We start from the raw sequence: 20,339 nt of genomic DNA, 5'->3' as shown, positions 1-20,339 counted from the left end.
ACACCCTAATTTCAGCAGGATGTTGCTAATCCGATAAATCTGCCACTCTGCACCTGTGACTTGGCTGCTATATTTTCTTTACCATTTCCGCACAGTGCAGTCCTATTGTTGTAATTTGTTTGCTTCTCACAAATCCAGGAAAAGGAGGAATTGGTAAGCTGAATTTTTGTGTGCTCCAAGATTCATCTTTCACTGATTTAGTAATTTTTGGCCCGTAAGACAGAACAGAGTTTGTATATCTGGGGCAAGGGTATTTTTTTTATTTGGACTTTTTTTTTGATCCTTCTGTTTTTTACAAGATAAATAAAGGGACAATTTTATCACACAGAGCTTTTAAAATTTGTTTTGCAAAGTGGCAGGATAGGGAGATAGGACTATAAATTGTTTCGGTAAAATATATTTTAATGTTAAAATTAAATCATTGAAAGCAATTTTGTTAAGTGAACCTTGCCTTGCAGTGTTAAGACTCAGAATAACAGGATTGTACTGGTACGTGGAAAGTGGTCCTGTATTAAGTCTTATGTTAATCCAGCATGGTCCAACTGGAAGCCTATAGAAATCTGTTCAGCCTAACACCTTTGCTTTGGAAGAGACATTGCTGAGTGCATGAGGGCACAGGAGTGAAGCTGGAGCTGCAGCTTCTTACGCTGTTTGTGTATGACATGCTGAGAACTACAAGCTGCTGGCTGCATGTCCTTGTGGTCTGCAAAGGGTGAAGAAGGGTATTGCTGATCTGATAGCTGTTCTATGCCACTAAAAAGCTGGATCATCAATTGGGTAATTTTCACAGTTTAGTGTCAGCAAGGTATGGTGACAAATGAGCTGCACACAAGGTGAAAAAATAAGTCCAAATTTAAAAAGTTGTTTCAAGTCCTGTTATTCTAACTTGGTAAAGATAATAGAAGTTACAAAGGTGTGAAAATGTGGGGAAGTTCTTTCCCTGAAGCAAACTTCCCATTTTGGCTCTTCTCACTTCAGTAACATCAGCTACCTCTGAATAAGGAGAGAGGGAGTTTTGACAAATGTCTCTTTCCCATTTGCATTGTAGGAAGATGCAGGATGTGCCATTGTTGCCCTCTTTGGATTATGAGAAGCTGAAGAAAGATTTAATTATGGGGAATGATCGTCTCAAGGCCTTCTTACTGCAGGCCCTGCGCTGGGTAAGTGAGGTGGCCTCCATAGAAGTAAAGAATTAGGTCCCTTCTGGAGCGGTCCTGAACTAAAATCTTATCTTGTTGACAAGGTGATTTTTCTGGTGAGCAGGTCAGTGTTACAGGCAGCTTCTCTCTGTCAGTGAGGTTTGCTGGGCTCTTGAGATGATGAAGAAAGCTCAGGCAGTAGCTGTGTGTTGTCCCCTTTGTCTGATGAAAGCCAGAGGGGAGATACTGAGATCTTCAGTGGAAATAATTTCTGAGGAAATGCATATGAGGTGTTTGTGTAAGTATTGCTATATCAGAGAAGTACCTGACTAATCACCGGTTTTCCTTTGTAATCAAGATACTCTACAAGAGCCTGCATTTTGGTTGACTCAGATAATGTAATGATATTTTTGGAAGAATACAAAGTGACAACAGGAACTTGCATTTTCCTGCTGAAAAGGAAGCTGATGGGATCAAAGCGATGGACATGAAAGATGATGATAATAGTGAAATTCTGATCAAGCTTCAATGTCCATTTTTGCATATGAAACATCTGCTGGATCTGACCAGTGGCCCCTCTAGCCCAGTATTCTCTCTCGGATGTTTTAGGAAGAGCATGTGGCCCTAGCGCCTTTCTGCAGTCCATTCCCTTTGTACTCTCCCAGCATCTAGAACCAATAGGTTAGGGCTGTTGGGGATATATCCTTCCAGAGTCCTTCTAGTATCCTTTTTATGTGCCTGTTGTCCATGAATTTATCTAGTGCCTTTTTGAACCTGCTAATACTCTCTGCCTCTACAACTTCCTGTGGCATCAAATTTCAGAAGGTTGCTACCTGTTATGCAAAGAAGCATTTTGTTTTATCTGTTTTAAACTTATTTCTTACTAGTTTAATCGAGTGCTCCTAGTTCTGGTGGTGTGAGATAAGGTCAGCAATTCCATGTTCATGATTTTTGTAAATTTTTGATTGTGTCCCCTTCAGCCTTCCTTTTTCCAAAACAAGAAATTGTAGTTTTTTAGTCTCTGCTCTTAAGGCAGCTGCTCCATCCCCTTGATCAATTCAGTTGCTTTTCACCTTCTCCAACTCCACTACACCATTTTTAAGATATGCTAACCAGAACTCCACACAGTATGCATTAGTTGGGTGCAGCAGGTTTTATATAAAGGCAAAAAAGTGCACTCTATCTTGTTCCAGCTCTGTAGCTATTAGGGGAGCTTCTTTTAACTTTTATGGGAAGTAATGCTGAGTCCATCTTGTATGGACACTGACAGCTTCTGATTAACAGTTTTGTAATGGGTCACTGAGCTGAGGTCTGGTCAGTTCACTTCACTTAGACTGCAGAGGTAGAATGCTTTCTCCCCATGAGAAGAGGATTAATTCTCCACTGTGGTATCTCAACCTTTAAAATCTTTCAGTCGTTGTCAATGCACAATACTGTTCATTTATTTGAGTGGCTGGTTTATTTATGTTTTTATTTATTTTAGCGCTTGACAACATCATATCCTGGAGAACAGAGAGACACTGTCCTGCAGGCGTACATCAGTAATGACCTCCTAGATTGCCACAGCAATTGTCAGGTCAGCAGAAAGAGGTTTTCCTCCAGGTTGTATGTGATGCTGTTCATTTGTGAAGTGCTGATCAGAAACTTATCGTTCTCTGGAGAGGAAAAAAAAGTAGTAGTGCCAAAATCACGTGGTATATTGAATTGCTGCATCCCAGTCTTGTAACGTGATGAGCAAGGCTTTGCATTACAAGAATTCTCAATTTAGACTCTCTTGGCAGGTGCGTACAGTTCTTGTAGACATACAGAAGTTTGTCAGTACTCCAGGCACCTCTCCTGGTGCTTGATACCTGTGACTTGAGCAGGAGCCCACTGAGCCCCTTACTTAGGAGCTGGCTCTTGTTTGTAAGATGTTATGTCTCTTTTTGAGTGATTATGTATTGTTAGATGATGCACTGAATCTATTTCACTGATCTAGGATAAGAACTAAATTAACACTTCAGTTTTAGAAAACCTGTACAGAATAGCTAATTATGTACTTGTAATCACATGTTCAACAATGTATTTCAGTGAATTTGGAATGGATTTTTACCTTTCTTTATCAAAGAGGATTAGCTGGCATGTTGATTGGAAAGGTAGCTTCAGCCATTAATAATCCAATACTATTGCCAGCAAAAGTGTTTATTTATAATTTTCTACATAGTTGAATTCCCTGGTTGTTTGAAGCAGTTGGCCTACTTTTTATGTTGTGGCTCCCATTGTCATTGCAATGGTAACTTTGCATGATTAATCTGTTTTTCCTGCCTGTAAATTTCTGTAAGAGAGAAATCATGTATAGGTAGCACCAGGAGTAAAACTAGATTAAAAATAACTTGAAATGTGGTTGTCTTGGTAAGTTATTGTGCTGCTTTCCCACACTCTTAGTTGTCAAGCAAAAGCATTCCTATTCAGGTAACATATTTGGTCAGTGACTACAAAAATGTTAATTTTGTTGATGAACTTAAATGTGGTAAGTTTTAGATTTCCTCTTTAACGGTGCTGGTTTATTATAATTCTCATCTTGTGCCAAGGAGCTTAATGGTGCTTTAACAGACTGAGCCAGGCAGCTGCAATTTGCTTATTTGTTCATTTTCTATCTTCTCCTCAACCCCCATAAGAAACTGGAAGTTTTTAAATCATACTGACAGTTTTTAAGATATCAATATGCAGTATAATTCTAATGTTTGCTGTGAAAATTTGCTGAAGCTTTTAAAACAGTATAGAAAACTAACTTTGAATTTTCCTGCTTCGTGAAGATTTTTTTTACATTTGCTTTCTTTTTCAGAGAAGTGTCCTCAAATTATTACATTCGAAGAGTGAGGTAGTCAGACAGTATATGGCAAGGCTCATCAATGCTTTTGCTTCACTGGGAGAAGGTAACTGCATAGGAGATGAGATCCACTGCATAAGAGGTGGTACTTTCATATAGTGCTGGCTCATAGGTACTTTACATGTGTATGTCACTGCATGTGGAAATTTAGAGCCTTACTTGCACCCTTTTTCTTGAGACTCACTGTCTTTTGTTCCATGCATTCAGAACAGTTTTTCAGTAGCTGGAAAGGTTTCATTTTGACCCTGTGTATTCGCCATTCTTGTCTTTGGATAATTTGTGGTCTATATAGGAGCTTACAGAGGTGGTGCCTTTAATATAGTCTTCAGTCTTTTCATGAGGGTAGTGAGTGAAGTGATGCTTTAAAAAAAGGGGGGAGGGGAATATTCTTCATTAATTAAAGATCCTGTAGGCAGACCTGCTACCAGGCTGTGCAGCAGTAGTTAGTGCAGCTGCTGTTGCATCTTCTTGGGCCCCACCTGAATAAATCTTTGACTATCAGGGCTACCTGTTTGATTATGTATATATGCAGCTTTGTCTTTCTGCCTGCCTCAAATGTTAGCCTCTCAGGTTGGTGTTTCTGAAGGAACTCATTATTGTTAGGAACCCAAATCCCATTTACATTCAATAGCAGGAGGGCACCTAACTTTCCTGAGCTCTTTGGACATCTCTGTGCTTTTGCTAGAGTATACAGAGCTCTCTCATAGATTAGAAAGCGTGTACTGAAAGGGAGGTAGTGGATTCTGTCTGTTATGAGCAGAGGTACTAACTTGGTAAGTGGGGACCTCATGCTACAAGTGGCTGGACCGAATGCAGCTGGTCTGTTAGGCAGTTCATTTGTGCAGATTTGGGTTTTGGCACAAGATTGTGGCTTGTGAGGAAGAAACTGAGGCCAATCCAGCTTGCTTTTCCAAGGTGAGGGAGCTTTTCTGTCATGGGCTGATATCTCAGCATCTATTCTTTCATCACTTTTTGCACCAGGTCGTCTCTACCTTTCTCAGAATCCAAAGTTGCTGCGAATACTGGAGGAGAGACTGAAAGCTGAAGACAAGGATTCCCTTACACGGGAGAATGTTCTGGGGGCTCTGCAGAAATTCAGCCTCAGGTGATGAAAGCACAGCGGGCAGTGGTGACAGCAGGAGAGGAAATGCAGGCTAGTTAGGCTCTGTTCAGGGAGGAAAGAAGAGCACTTGATTTTCCCATAACAATCATCAGAACCTCCTATGACTGATGAAAGCCATATCATTTATTATGGAGGAGAACTCAGTTTTGCTGACTGAATTAATCTGACTTCCTAACAGCTTTCAAGACTCAAGTAAATGTGTATCTCCTGCCATAGCTTTGCATGCTTTATATGTATTGCTTAACTGAGCAACCAAAGTGAAAATCTTACATGGAAAGTTCTGAAGATCTCACATAGAAAAAAGAGCTGACTTGCGTTCCCATATGTAAGATTTTTAGTATCTTTTCTGTATGTGTTTTTTAGGGATTTCATCCTCATCCTGTTGATCTTCTTTTCTGGAACTGTCTATGTATGGGCTGTCTTGTTTCTTATGTTTGCATTAGCAGTCTGACTCAGATGCTGAAACATCATGGGAAAGCAGTAAAGGGCATGATGTTGCCCTCATTTGTCAGATAAATTTGATCTAGGAGCTCTGTTTTCACAGTATCCAAGAGGAATATTCAGTCCTAAAGAGTTAACTGAATGTAAGGAGGTAGATGTATGTATTTAGCTCTTGTCATTTTCCATCTTCTTCTTCTAAATTAAGACTAGAAGGGTTTTTTGTTGTTGTTGTTTGTTTGGGTTTTTTGAAGAATGAGGGATTTTGCATTTGCCATATTTAGGACTTCTCTGAATAAAGCACATGTAAACGTGCTTTGGGCAAGATTCATTACCACTTTCTGGCATGAAACCTAATATCCATTTGAGAATGAAAGAGAATAAATCTACATACTCTACTGATTGGAATCCTAAACCAGAAAAAAGTAAAATGGCCAATCTTAGAGAAAATGAAATTTCCATTAGAATGGTTGTTGATAGTACGGGAGAGTTTGCTGAATTTTGGGGCCTAGGCGTGTTTTGGCAAAATATGCTACTAAAATTTCGAAGTTTCTATTTTCTGAAAAATAACAGTTAATCTTATAGAAGGTTAATTCCAGATATTTGGCATGAGGATTTTTTTTCTGTGGGGTTGAGTGCTCCCTTGTTTTGCCTAAGTCTATGCCACAGACCCATCCCACAGATCCAGGACCCAGAAAGTTTTAGGAACTTTCAGGAGTAATCTAAATAGAAAGTACTAAGACCATGAAAATATCTGCTTTCATTTTGTGAACTACAGATTTTGTAATGTAGACTTGCAGGCCATAAGAAATAAAGTTATTAAAAATGGTGTTATTCAATAAGACCTTTCTAGCAATATATAATTTTAAGAGAAAGAATTCTTTGGCTTCATTTGTGAGGGTCTTCATAGGGGAACTATTATTTGAGTCAAGAATTACATAATGTGAGAATCTCTAGAGAAAAGAGCAAATAGATTTAAGCAAAGATCTGATTTGTCAAACAGTACAAAGTGCTATAGCAGAAGCAGTAATTAAATTGTTTTATGGGTCTGTTATGTGTGGCTGCCTTTCTTTTAACAATTTGAAGACAATTGACAATGCGGTTTTAGGTAGAAAGAAGAAACTTACCCCAGCAGTTTGTAGGTCTCAAAGAAAAAAAATCCCAGAATACCTCCCCCCCCCCCATCCAACAATGTTTTAATCCTCTAACTGTGCAGGAATCTGCATCTTTCATTTCTTCAGGCTTTGTTAGTTCACTAGTTTGATTGATTCTGCCAAAAGAGGGAGGTTGTTTGTTTGCAGCCTAATGCATGGCAGGTGGATGAAGCAGGGTTTAATGTACTTGTAGTAACTATAAATGTATTCTAAATCCATTTGTCTTTTTTAAATCCTAGGCGTGCACTGCAGTCGGCAATGATCAGGGATGGGCTCATTTTCTGGCTGGTTGATGTTCTAACAGATACAGATTGCCTGTCTGATTACACACTGGAGTATTCTGTTGCCTTGCTCATGAATCTTTGTCTGAGGAGTGCAGGTGTCTTGCATTTCAAATTACAATTTTATTCCAAGAAATGGATAGGGAAGATTCCAAATCCCCCCCCCCTTTTTTTCCCCCCTTATATTACTGAATTCTTTCAAGTGATTATAATTAATAGCAGGAACCCACATATCCAGTGATATTTGAGTGCCATAACCAGTGCTTTAGTGCAGGTCTCCTCCCCAAGAATCCCAAACTATGGAGGTTAGCTTGACCAAAATCCAGAGAATTAACAAAGAAGTTAATCAGTGGAGCCCTCCAAAATTTGTTTTTTGGATTCATACATCAGGACAGCCTTTCCTACGTTCCAGGTCCTCTTTTCAAAGGACATTGTATACATACTTGTATAAGAGACATGTTTTAGAAAATAAAGTCAGAACTCAATTAATCAGTAATGGCAAAGAGCTTAAGCTTTATCTAGGGGAATGAAATACTTGCATGCAACACTGCTTTTACAATGCGGAGATTCCCCCCAAGAAAGTAATGGTCTTGCCCGTGCCCCAGAGACTAAAAAGAAGCTTAAAGCAAGTTTCCCTTTAAAAAGGAAAGCAAGGCAAGGATGAAAAAGTGACTGCTTGGCATAATTAAAATAATGTCTGTGTTTGCTTTTGTTAGATTTGTATTGCCTCCTGGCCAAGATTACATCTGTATAAATCCAGAGTAGCTCCACTGATTTCACCAGAGTTATGCTGAGCAGCATTTGGCAGGAACAAGGAACAGCATTGTTCCTTCTGAATTAATTATATTTAGTACTGGTTTTAAGAAATGAGAAAGAAGCTTGTTCTTATCTCTCATATTCTTTTCAAACATACTTACCTTTTCTCCCTTTGCAGGAAAGAAAATGTGTGCAAAGATCGCAAACCGTGTGCTCAAAGTTCTCTCTGATCTTCTTGGCCATGAGAATCATGAGGTACTTGTACAGTAAACTTTGGTCAAAGAAAAGATGGAAAGAAAAATTAATAATTAAAGAAAAAGGAAGAAAGGAAGAAATGTAAAGAAAGTAAATTGGTTTCATTTCCCTTGTTAGAACCCCATATAATTAAGTTACCTGAAATTTTCCTAAAATTCACAATTATGTAATATAATTGGACATTGACCTTGCTAGGCATAATTATGTCTTTCTTTAACATACGTTGGTAGCTAGAAATGAATCTCTTATGCATAGTCATCATGCCATCCATATGTATTCTTGTTTGCAGATTTCTAATCCTATTTAAATGTCATCTTATACCAAATCCTCTCAAGCTTAGCTAGTTCATGAGATGAACAATGTGTGGTGCAAGCCATTATGCAAAACATCAGGTACAAAGAAGCAAATCTTCCAGTAGTTTTAAACATTATAAGAAAGCAGTGGACTTGTGACAGTCAGGCCTTGGTATCTTTTCATCTACCTCTTCATTTAACCTGCCACTTTCCCATTTTGTGGTCCAAGTTTCTTTTCTGTATCCAGATACACTTATATCCAAGATGTTAAATTAAACAACCTCAGAGGAGAATGCTAAAATTGATAGTTTATTTCTATCTAATGCTTTTCAACACATCACTCTGGAAAAAATTTGCTGTCTGTTACATAACACATTGCTTCAGCTATCTCTGCAGAGGGGCACTTTTTTAACCCTGGAGCAGAATTCAAGGCAGGAGAAAATGAGGTCAAATACTCTCTCAAGCTGGAATCATAGGGAGGCAGAATTTTTGCCAGGACACTCTAGACTGATTCCTTGATGCTTGTGCAAGGGTGTTTTGGGACTTTTACTAAAAGTAAAATAAAACTCTGGGGTCTCAGATTTATATACGATAAGTGTATCATCAGTTTTGTAGGTTTTTTTAATTGTTATTTCTCATTTAAGCCAAAAATAAAGAATAAATTTCAATGAAGTGTTTGCTTCACATTTTATAAATTCACTATGTAACATAGATCAACTCTTCTTTATTAACAATTTTAAGTAAAATTAAACTTGACATACCTTTATTGGACCATTTCACTAGCTTTGTTTTTGATGATACAAGTTAATACAATACATACTAACACAAAATAACATCCCAGTCCCTAGACTGAAGTAATTAGAAAATATTGTGGTGCTGCTGAAATCTGTATCTCAGAATGACCCTGAAATTTCTCTTAGAGGATGCATGCTTACAACCCCTTTTGCACCCGTGCAGCTGATGGAAATTTTGTTATCAAAATCAAGTCAGAAGATAGCTCTCCTGGCACCCAAGAGCACTTTCTGAGAAGCTATAAAATCCTTTTGTAAATCCTGGTCCCTTATCTTTCCTTGCTTGCCCTGCTCCCAGCTTAGCTCATCTTTCCAAGGATATAGACAGCGGAGCTCCTCATGAGCTGTGATGATTGGAGATCTTAGTGCCCCAAAGGCAATTGACCAACACAAAGGATCACATAAGTGCTGATAAAAGTAGTTTGACAGATCTGGTGGTTTTCACTAAAAATATTACAGAGCTTTGCTGCTAGCTCCTTACTGCCTCTGCTGTGGGACAGTAACAGGCAGTGAAGAGTGGGAGGATGTTTTATGATTTTATAACTTTTGCCATCTCACCTAAGCTTACAAGTGGTTGAAGTCTGTCTGAGTTCTTGCTGACACAGTTCTTTATGTCCTTTCCTATTTCTTGATACTGCCAGTAGTGCCTGTCAGAAACGAACCATCTTTTTCTGCTTTTTCACTCTCTTTCTTTTGGCAAGATTGATTTGCAAAAATACATTTTCAGAACAGAGGGGAATAATCAGCACATGGTAGTTCTGATTTAGATCAACCACACTGTAGTGTACTTGCATCCTAAAAGTTCACTGCTTCCCAAGTGGGAATTTTGCAAGTGCAGGCTAGTCTAGTCAGACTCTGTGAGCATGATTTAATAGTTTTGCTCCTTCACTCCCAGGTTTTGGTTATAGTAAACTGGGGGGAATGTGAGAGTTCTTCTTAGTGGTCTGACCATGGGCAAATATTCCTCCCTCTTAGATACAACCATATGTGAATGGAGCACTGTATAGCATTCTTGCTATCCCTTCTGTCCGAGAAGAAGCCAGAGCAATGGTAAGAGATACTGCTTTGCGTAGTAAAAGGATCAACACATGCACCAAAGGTGACATCTGGGTTAGGTACCTGTTGAGTGGCATGTGGCAGGCTTGAGAGGTAGGAGCCATGGCACTTTAGGAAGGGAATCCACAAGAGGCCCTCCACGTTTGATACGCAAGCAGGTACGAATGTACGTCTCAAAGGTTTTTGCCATATTTGCTGATCTTCTCTCAAAAGCGAAGCCCCAGTGGTGTGAAGGTTTCTGCCTAGATTATAAATTGAAGGTGTTATTTTAGAATAGAGTAGTCCACTAGCAGTTCAGAGACAGGATATGTCCTTGAAGATGCTTTCATCTGTCTGCTACTTTTTCCTGGAGTTAGCTCATTCTGCACCAGTGAATAGCCTCTAAGGGGATAAGTTCCTCTTGCTGCATTTGTTTCTGCCTAGTGTAAAAATTTGGGAGGGCAGTAGGAGGGGCGTCATCCCAGAACTAGGAATTGACCTCTGTGAAAGCTGGTCTAATGGTAGCAAATGTATTTTGACTTCTGGTTTTGAAGAAGCTATTACTGGGATAATGGTATATCTTTCTGTCTAACGGACTAATCTCTAGAGTCATGCAGACTAAATTGTCAGATGTTTTACCTTACAGAGTGCAGGGAACTGGATGTCATGTTAAATGATTAAAGGCATGACATCAAGCTTATGAGAGGCCACAAAGAAAGAAACTGAGTATAGCAGAAGATCTAGACAAATTTTGCTAATTTTGCTTACCTTCCTTGAACCTTGCACAGTTCTCTCTGAATGCAAATTTGACCTTTTTGTTAATAATTTTGTACTGAGTTCAGAAGGCAGAAGCAGCATATCTGTTGTAGAAATTTGCTGTTCATCATGGATGCTTATGTTTTTAAACCTAGAAGCAATATAGACAACATATTTCTTTTGCCTTTGGGATGCATATGGACAAAATAGGATGCTTAGAGCTGTACACAGTAATTTGTTTCACACTGTGTGTGTTGTTTTTTTTTCCCCCAACAAAACAATGACATTTTAGTTAATAAAATGAAACACTGATTGTAGTCATGTGAAATACTAATCTAGCAATGTTTTCCACTACATCCAGGGAATGGAAGAAATTCTGCGCTGCTTTATCAAGGAAGGAAATGCAGAGATGATTCGACAGATTGAATTTATTATCAAACAGCTCAATTCAGGTCAGAGGAACAGATGCAGCTATCTGAGCTGTAAATCTTTCACAAAAGCCATAAGAAGGCTCATGTTTTTATTTGGCATTGAAACTCTCAAAGAATGACAATAGTGTGAAGGTCTGAGAGAGGGCGAATAGCAAATGTCAGGATTTGAATGTCGGATGTATTTTAAAATGTCCTTTTGTGTTACAGTTATAAAGAAGAAATAAAAGGCTGCGTAGGTCTCAGTCCTAAAGTTTTGGGACTGTGAACAGCATGACCTTGGCTGTTTCTTTTATGCCATTGGCCTCCCAGTAGTGAGAGAATGGTGTCAACTGCAAAAATAAGCAGGTGATACAATTTCTAGAAAATGATTTGGGGACTGGCTCCATCTCTGCTCATCTCTTGCTCTGTAGAGGAGTGCGGCTCCATTATCTGAAATGGCTTACCCTCAACAAAGGGCAGAGACTATCCTTTTCGGAGAATATGTTGATGGATCCCAGCCCTTGTAGATGGTCTGGTAATACAGACAAAATATGAGGAAGTGTAATATTTCTTGTATATTCTGTTCTCTGTGGCTGAAAGGAAGGATGAAGAAAGAGAGAGAGCGTGAGTAACAAAAAGGAAGTGAATTCAGATGAAATCTTTTTGTACAGCAAAAATAGAACAAGTTTGACTGCTTTCTTTTACTTGTGGAGACGGCAGAAGATGGTGTGTCTCGTGGTCCTAGCATGTAAAAGAACAAATAAAATATTAAAACACTGTATTGTCCCTGTGCAACATCTACACTCTAAGTTTACAAGGATATAAAATCCTTCCTCTTCTGCCTGTGAGAATGGCTTTTTTAAAGGGTATGTTTGTCTAGTGAGTAATAGTTGGGTGTACAGGTTTCTGGTATAGCCCTGGGGGCCTGCTTCTTCTAAGAAAATCAGTTCATCAATGTCATTATTACTATTAAAGTTATGATGTTTTTTCTTTAACTGCTTATTGATGGTTCTGCTATATTACACAAAAATTACAATCAAGTATTCCATGTGAGTACTGCCTTTTTACTTGCAAACAGTTTGATAATGAGGTGTTTGTAGGGAGAAGTAATTATCTCTTATTAAAATATAGTTGAAAAACAGACAAGCTTGCAAGCACACACTTTTATTCAAGTCTTGTTAGTAAATGCACTGAGAATTCGTAGTGAGATTTATGAGAAAAGAGCCATTCCAGAGTGTTTCTGTTTCTGCCTTCTTCCTGAATATGACTTGACTTCAGTGATGTCTAGAATGCTTTATAAGAGCAAAGAATTCCAATAGTTGTCCTGAAAACAGTGACATGTCTCTGTAAGAGCTAAATCTTAGTGTTGCAAAAGAGGGGCAGTAACTGCAGTTTATGTTAAGTCTGAGACCTGCTCTTACGTGGTTTTGTTTTGCTTCTTTCTAGAAGAGCCATTAAATGATAGTATTGTGTCTGATGATGAAGAGGAGGAAGAAGATGAGGAAGTAAGTACAAAGGCCCACTAGCACCTTTTAGAAAATTCTTTAACATTCTAGACAGAAAATATTTGTGTCAATAATGCAGACTTTGTTTATCCTACAGGTTTTTTTACTTTTATTTAATTACCAGGGCATATTAACAAGAAGATTGGATCTGTTCTCATTACCTTTTCTTCATTTGAAGTTCTAATCTTTTTGTTTTGGCAAGTCACCATCTCTGTGATAAATAAAGGATTACAAAATCCTTCAAATAAGTAAAGAGATGAGGAGCTCCTCTAGCAGCAGAAATCTTACATTCGTGCAGATGAATTTCAGCAATTAAAAATAAAGGAAGCAAATGACCCAGTATAGCACCACAATTGTTTGTAAACAGATTGCAATTTTTTCTTAAGGTATCAACATCTGTTTAAGGTGTGGCTTCTTTGATTGTTTGGAAGCTTTGAAATGTATTTAATGAATTTTCTGTGTGTAATTAAGAAAATCAATAATTACAAATTAAGAAATAAATCCTATAAAAATTAATAGAAATAGTAAGCATCATAAATTGTACCATAGTAAGTACAAACTGGTTAACTTTGTATTTCCAGCTCTGCTAATAAACATTTTTATACTAACATTTTTACTTTAGAATTTTTTCAGAGCTGTTTGCATAGAGTTAAGGGATCAAGTGCAGACAACACATAGGATATTTGGTCATCTAAATCAACAAGCAAGGCAAGGCCTAAATGATGTGAGGGAAGTGTTCAACCCAGTCTTTGCCGGTGTTTTTGCCATTGCTACGTTGCTGTAAGCGCACAGGAGATTTTTGAAAATGTTGTGTAGGCAGTTACACAGGAGTTTTATCTGAAAGAAGTCCTCTGTATAGCACTCCTCTTTTATTGGAAAGCCTTGCATGAGCAATTTAAGAGCTAAATTGTCTGTAGAATACAGCGTTTGCACATATGTAGAGAACTATGTATATATGTGCACATATATTTATATCATGTGCCCTGCAGAAGTCAGTGACATTGAGACCCAGTGATCATAGCGATCTCTACAAAACAATATTGTGTTATAAAAATTCCTGGAGAACATATATGTACTGAAACCCAAGCTTATAGCAAGTGAGCAGACTCACAGCAAATGAGTTTTTGACCCGAACCAAAAAAAAAAGAAGATCAAGACACTTAAAGCTCTGCGAGCGTGTTATCTACTTTTGCTACCTGTTACACCTTATCCTATTAGCCAGCAGCTGGCTTAACTGTCATCTGTTCTCTACTAGAGTAGTAGCACTTCGTAGTATAGATGAAATACTTTAACAGAAATAAGAACAAATTATCTCAGTTGTAAAAGGTGTGGTGTGCTCTCAGTTACCGTGGCGTTTAGCACCTTGCAGGATCCAGCCTTTGCCTGGCAGTGGCCTGAGCAGTTTTGCGCTCGTTGGGTTAGTTAGCTGTTTTCCATGTTGTGGCACAGGAAGTGGTGACAAGCTTAGAACTGATTATCCTTGTGACTTTGCCTGAATTTAGAGCCACATGGAAACTCTATATTTAGAGCTACGTGAAAGAGTATTATTTAACAGTGGTCTCTATTTTGTTGTAAAGGGGTTCAGTAAACTGATTTTTCTAATAGGACTGGATTATTGCGATTTCTTTACTTCCTGTAGTCCTGAAGTGAGTTTTCAATAATCTTTCCTTTCCACTCCCCCTGCCCAAAATCAATGCTTGATGTGCAAGATGGGCTTTCCAGAGATTAATCTTTATAACTTCCCTTTTTTCAACTATACTGCTTAATACCCTTTATTAACTGATGTTCCAAGGCTTTGTGTGTCCGATGTGTTATGACAGTCCAAAGTGCTGATATTTTCCCTTGACCTCTAGTATATCTATTTGAAAGATACTTTGAACTTAACTTTGACCTGTTGTGAAGCATAGAGATAAGGAAATCCTTCAAAAATGGTGTTGTCATTGAACTGAGTGATGGTATTGAATGCTCTCATTAATTTTGCTGTTCTTGGGAATAAAAGGGAAATTAATTCTCTCATTCAGTCGTGTCCACTAGACAAGTTGCTGCTGCTCAAAATCCAAGCCAAAGGTCTAGGTCAAGTCAGTCTGAAATACATTTTTACCACTGACCCATCATGTGATTATAACAGACTTCTGTCACTCCTTGCTATTTTTGAGTCAAGCAACAGTGGGCCTTTGAAACAGAAAAATGCCTGATTTCAGTTTTAGGTTAGCTTTGCCATTATATTAAAAGGAAGAAGAAGAACTCTCAGGAGGCAAGTTTCAAACTGCTTGTTTCTAGTATAATGTTAATTGTAGCAAGTTCTAAATGCTAATTGTTGCTGGGAATTATAATCCCATTCTGTTATAGGGAGTCCTGGTCTCTTTGAGTCCCTCAGTTACAAAATATAGTATATAAACAGCATGGCAGCGGAATGATATGTAAAACTCATAATGTTGTTATTTTCTTAAATAAGCAGAGATTTGTTGACTCACTGCCTCAACACTTGGGGCCCGTTGTATTTTGGAAATGCTGTGAGTTATTGTTTGTTGATGATGTTCTGTGATAACATCTGATGTTGTCATCTGGCAAGTGAAAGTTTTGGAAAATTTTATCAGAGGTCTTGGGTTGATGTAACTTTTAAAAACTACCGCAAACTGAATATATTTCAGAATGTATCCATATATTGACAATTCAGTGATGTGCATTCAGACTGCCTGCCAATATTGTAACTGAGAACTGATTAACTTACTACCAATATTTATACCTTCACAACTAAGAAACAACAAAAAGACTTTTATGCAGACTCTTAATCTGAAGTTTTTACCCCAGTTCTTTTTGCTTACAAAAGCATGCAAAGATTCCCCATGCTGTTGTTATTACCTTTTGTGGGTTTTGCTTTTATCTGTGTTTAATTTAGAGTTGTTGAATTCTCTCTTGGCTTTGAGCAGATCTTGTGGTAATGACTACTTTCTCCTAAACACTGCTTGCCAAGATGCAGTTGAGCCTGCTGGAGAATAAATCTGGGCTTTCTAAGAGATCATCACACTCAGAAATTTAGGATTCACTGATGTGTTACACCAGAGAATTTAACTGTATGATAAGCCTCTGCATGGATGCTGTTATTTGGAAGTAAATTGGCTTTAGGGTTTGTCTGTTGAACTTTTAAATAGGTTAGCATAGAGCTTGGGATGTGCTGGCTACTAGAGTATTTACCCATCTGTGTCACATTAGCCAGGTTGGGTGTATTGACACTGTCCCGCAGTCACAGCACATGTTTCGTGGTGCTGAATATTCTCTTCACTGTTCTGTTACACACTAGCTTAATTTATCTTCAATATTTAAATCTTTACATTTGCTTTTTACTTGGACTATCTCTGAAAGCAACCTGTAAAAGTAAATACATGATATCACAGCTCTAACACAGAAGTTTAGTTATAAGCTTGAGATTTATAGATAAGAGTAGGATGACCATTTATCAGATACCCTCTGATCCAGCTATCACTCAGCACCTGGCAATAAAATCTGTAAGCTCCAGTGTGAAAATACACTTCAGCTAAAGAGTGCATCGAAAGAAAGAGAGCTTAATCGCAGACCTTCAGGACGTTAAGCCGTTAAAGGACTTTGCTGCCAACATCTGCTGCAGCCCGTGGGCGGTGGCGAACAGGGCGCCATTGTGTTATTGAAGTGGTGGAATGATGGCATCCGTCTGTCGATGCTGCTCTTCTGTACGAGGAGCTAGAGGAGGGACACCTTCGGGCTCAGCTCCCCAGTACGTTAAACCATGTCAGGGAGCACGGCTGGCAGGGAGAGGTACTTTATGGGAACCAGCAGTGCGTTCTCTGGGTGACAAAACACAAGTGTCCACCAGAATATTGGTCGAGGTGGAACCTGGGGGGAACAGAGCAACCCGTGAAGACAAATTAAATAGGTCATGCCCACAGGTAGTTGGATGAAAGAGCAGGATGATGTTCTGACTATTTTGTGTTACTCTCTACCCAGGCACAGCGTAGGCAGACTTCTGTAAAGAATCCTTGAAGAAAATGGTTAGCTCTTGATAAACTATGCTGAATTAGCACACCATATAAAAAAACCTCCACCAAACTCTATAAATCTCATTTTTGCAAATTTTTTTTTTAAAGTAAAAAAAATGCATACAGTATGTTGTGGGGTTTGGAGGGTGGATGTTTTTGGTTTTATTTGATAAAGATACATAGTCTAGTTGTAGGCTGCTTACATGTGTTTAGCTATGATTTTCCATTATTTTTCAACTTCCCTGACAGTTTCCCAGATAATTAGGAGCTGATTGTAACATATCTTGCCTTGGGGAAGGGAGGCAGATTGGATGACTTCTTGAGGTCCTGTCTAGCCCTGTCTTTTACGGCTCTAAGTGTGTAGAGAATGCATCTTGAAATAGTAGGAAAGTTAGTAATATCTCTTTTGTTCTTCTGTAGACTGCTTTGAAAATAGGAAAATTGTCTATGGACATGCAGATTTTAAAAGCAGTGGAAGATGCATGTCTAAATTCCTAACGGTGCCTTGGAAAGCTCCATACTGCTGCAATGAAATATGATGATGCCTTTAATGTTCACAGTGATTAATACCTAGTTATTACTAACAGGCTTGTCTGCTGTCCTGCAGTACAAGAGCCACTCTATCAGTAATACTGTTTTATAGAAACAAGTTCAAAGAAGAATTTCTTCAACTGGTTGAGAGAAACAGTTATGCTGGTCCTTTGCTGGAATTATTTTAGGCAAATATAATTAAGAAAGGAAATTATGAGAGACAGAGCTCACTTCAGTACTCAGTGACTGCAAACTAGAATATACTGCAGATAACACTGGTGGCTTTTTTTATTAAATCCATGCATGAAAAAATACATGATGCAAAATTTTTGCTCTAGTCTTTAGAACACTGTGTGGGTTAGCAGTATTTCTGTGACTTGCCTCAGTGGTCGACACAGGCCTCTAATGCCATTTAAGATTGCCTAGGATATTTGAGGTATCTGCACAAGGCTGTCAGATGTGACTTGAGACTTGTGGGAGACGTGTGCCCTTTCATAGCCCCAGTGAAGGATCAGGCAAGATGGTTCAAAGTGGAGCTGGATGCCTGTGTGGGCTACTGAGCTGAGTCCTTCATGTCTGTAGTTTAAGCATTTTTATCTCTTCTTGATCCCTGTAAATGAGGAGCTGATAAGCAATGAGACTGACTAAATCAGAGAAAAAATTATGTTGTTTAAGCCATTTCATTGGTACTTAGGAGACAGAGGTCATGAACCTAAAAGCTGCCCCATCCTGAAGTGTTGTGAGCCTCTAGAGCTCTGCTGCGGCCAGCACCTACTTAGTCTGAATGATGGTAGTGTCGTTGCTTTGCACCACGCAAAGACTGGAATCAGCTGGTCATTGCCATCAAATGCCTCACCTGTGCCCACTTCTAATGCTTTCTTTTCCAGACATTGCTTTTGTAGAGCATTGCGCAAGCATATGTATTGCGGCTACTCTTCATGGCATTTCTTACTTTGGCTACTGAAAATTGCTTCTTGACTCAAAATCTCACTAAAGTGAATGCGCTTTTCATTTTCTTTGCTCTCTCCTTTATGGTCTGGGGCCCATCAAAGTTTGGTGGTCATTGATTTTATGGAGTTTGTGTCAGACTGTCTGCATTACTATTACAATATATCTTACTAGAATGTTTCATTTACTTTTTCCTACAGTCATTTACGTTTACTATCACAATCTGTTTTAAAAGAAAAGCACTGCTTCTTCATTACTTCTGGTCCAGATCTAATTTGGGATATCATGTTTGCAGGAAGAAAGAGCATTCTCTTCAGTAGGAAAACACAAGCAAAAATAATATCTTGTTCTTTCTTCAGTTATATGTAATTAGTACTTTTGCTTTGCTAGAAGAATCCCTCAAACTTTAAAATTTCCTGGCTTGTAGATCCGTAAAAGCTGCATAACTTCCATGAAAGCAGAATCGTCCATAGTCATACTACAAATAAGCATGAGAGTGAATTCTTGTTACCTTCTTGTTTGAGAAGTTGATTACATTTGTTTTTCGTAAGATAAAGTCAACAGAGGATTGTTGCCTTCCTGTTAGTATGGTATTTATATCCTAAAGCACTGATTCCAAGAGTTTTGTACCAACCATGTATTGTCAGCTTTAAAGCTGCCTTGCAAACTGCTGCTGCTTGACATAGCTCCTAAAACAGCTGCTGCCTGTCATCTGTGGTCTCACCTTTCAGGAACCACTGCCCTATGAAGGGTTTTGAATGCCCAGCAGTAAGGGATTTTGTCTTGAGTGATTAAAAATTATGCCTTTGGTTCTTGAAAATGAACAATAAAATGCTTTGCTTGGGGAAAAACAACAATAAATTACTTCGGTGGTTTTTTCAAGGTAGAAGGACATACCCCAAATTGCTGAAAATGCAGATGGGTGTTTTGGTCTCATATAGGGCTGTGTTTATGTTCAGGAAAGATCACAAATTGTTTTAATGCATGGCTACTTTATTGTTATTGTTAATTGTTACAGTTTAATTGAAATTCATACTTTCATTACCATTAGATGATACTGATTTGTAACAAGAAACAGACAAGTTTTTCTATCAAGTTTCCTACCATCCTCTTTGCTTGAATGATAGCTTTCCTGGGCTTCTGCAATATAACTTTTTAGAACTGACTTACCTTAATTTTTTTTAAAAACCGGGATAGGCTTTTCTCACCCTTCAGTGTGGATGAGAAATGCCATCAGAGTGCTTTTTGCTGGTCTGTACTGTATGACTAGACTGGCTTGGGCAGATCTGTAAAAAAACAAAACTCCAAACCCCATACCAGCTGCTTGCTAAGGATGAAACATTGCCTCTCTTCAGACTAGCATACAGTGTTTTGTAGTGATACTAATGGCAGAGGTTTTCCTGAGCTTTTTTTAGGGCAAGCAAGGAATAATTATTTGGGGTTAGAAATTGAAGGAGAACAACTTTTGAATGCCAGCTGTGCTTTTTAGCAAATTTGTAGAGAGAGGGGTTATTTTCTTTCTCTCGGGAGTCTTTAGTTTCTGGTTATATTCATTAAAAGGCTAAGTGAGTTTCTAGGTGTCTGCTTTTTTGATTGAAATGCTTGTACATCGCTGCTTACATGTGTGGTATTAACAGTCATTTATCTGGAAAGTTCATATCATTTAAGTGACTACCAAAGAGAGAACTAAATTTGAAGCAAAAAATTCTCTGGAGCCTGAGCTCAAATAACTGAGGTGTGTTGCTGTTCCAGGAGGACCATGACACCATGGAGGCTGATCTGGACAAAGATGAGGTTTTACAGCCTCAACTGGGAGAGCTTACAGGAGAGAAGCTGCTGACAACTGAGTACCTGGGAGTGAGTACTACTCATTAGAATCCTGAAATAAATGAATTTTCTGGATTAACTGTTTAATTTCGGCAGTTTCATCAGCTTTTAGAATCCTGCCTTCTTGAGTTTGTTACTTGAAATACCAGGCTCTGCCTGCATAGCAGTCCAAATCCCTCACTGTCTACTTTATTAGCTGCTGTCCAAAAGAAGTA

At 38.5% G+C, this 20,339-nt stretch overlaps 1 protein-coding gene across 1 annotated transcript in view; it reads left to right on the top strand.

The window, feature by feature from the left end:
• Positions 1-20,339, top strand: part of ARMC9 (armadillo repeat containing 9) — a 76,185-nt gene that overhangs the window by 34,065 nt on the left and 21,781 nt on the right. Inside the window, exons 11-20 of the mRNA XM_067301755.1 lie at positions 1,049-1,160; positions 2,623-2,715; positions 3,964-4,054; positions 4,990-5,113; positions 6,963-7,102; positions 7,939-8,015; positions 10,075-10,149; positions 11,252-11,342; positions 12,747-12,805; positions 20,050-20,154. Of these exons, the coding sequence (XP_067157856.1) occupies positions 1,049-1,160; positions 2,623-2,715; positions 3,964-4,054; positions 4,990-5,113; positions 6,963-7,102; positions 7,939-8,015; positions 10,075-10,149; positions 11,252-11,342; positions 12,747-12,805; positions 20,050-20,154 (967 nt within the window). The remainder of the gene's footprint in view (positions 1-1,048; positions 1,161-2,622; positions 2,716-3,963; positions 4,055-4,989; positions 5,114-6,962; positions 7,103-7,938; positions 8,016-10,074; positions 10,150-11,251; positions 11,343-12,746; positions 12,806-20,049; positions 20,155-20,339) is intronic.

The sequence above is a fragment of the Apteryx mantelli genome, chromosome 9 (genome assembly GCF_036417845.1).
Source record: "Apteryx mantelli isolate bAptMan1 chromosome 9, bAptMan1.hap1, whole genome shotgun sequence".
In the NCBI taxonomy this organism is placed as follows: Eukaryota; Metazoa; Chordata; class Aves; order Apterygiformes; family Apterygidae; genus Apteryx; species Apteryx mantelli.
This window is presented reverse-complemented; position numbering and strand designations above follow the sequence as displayed.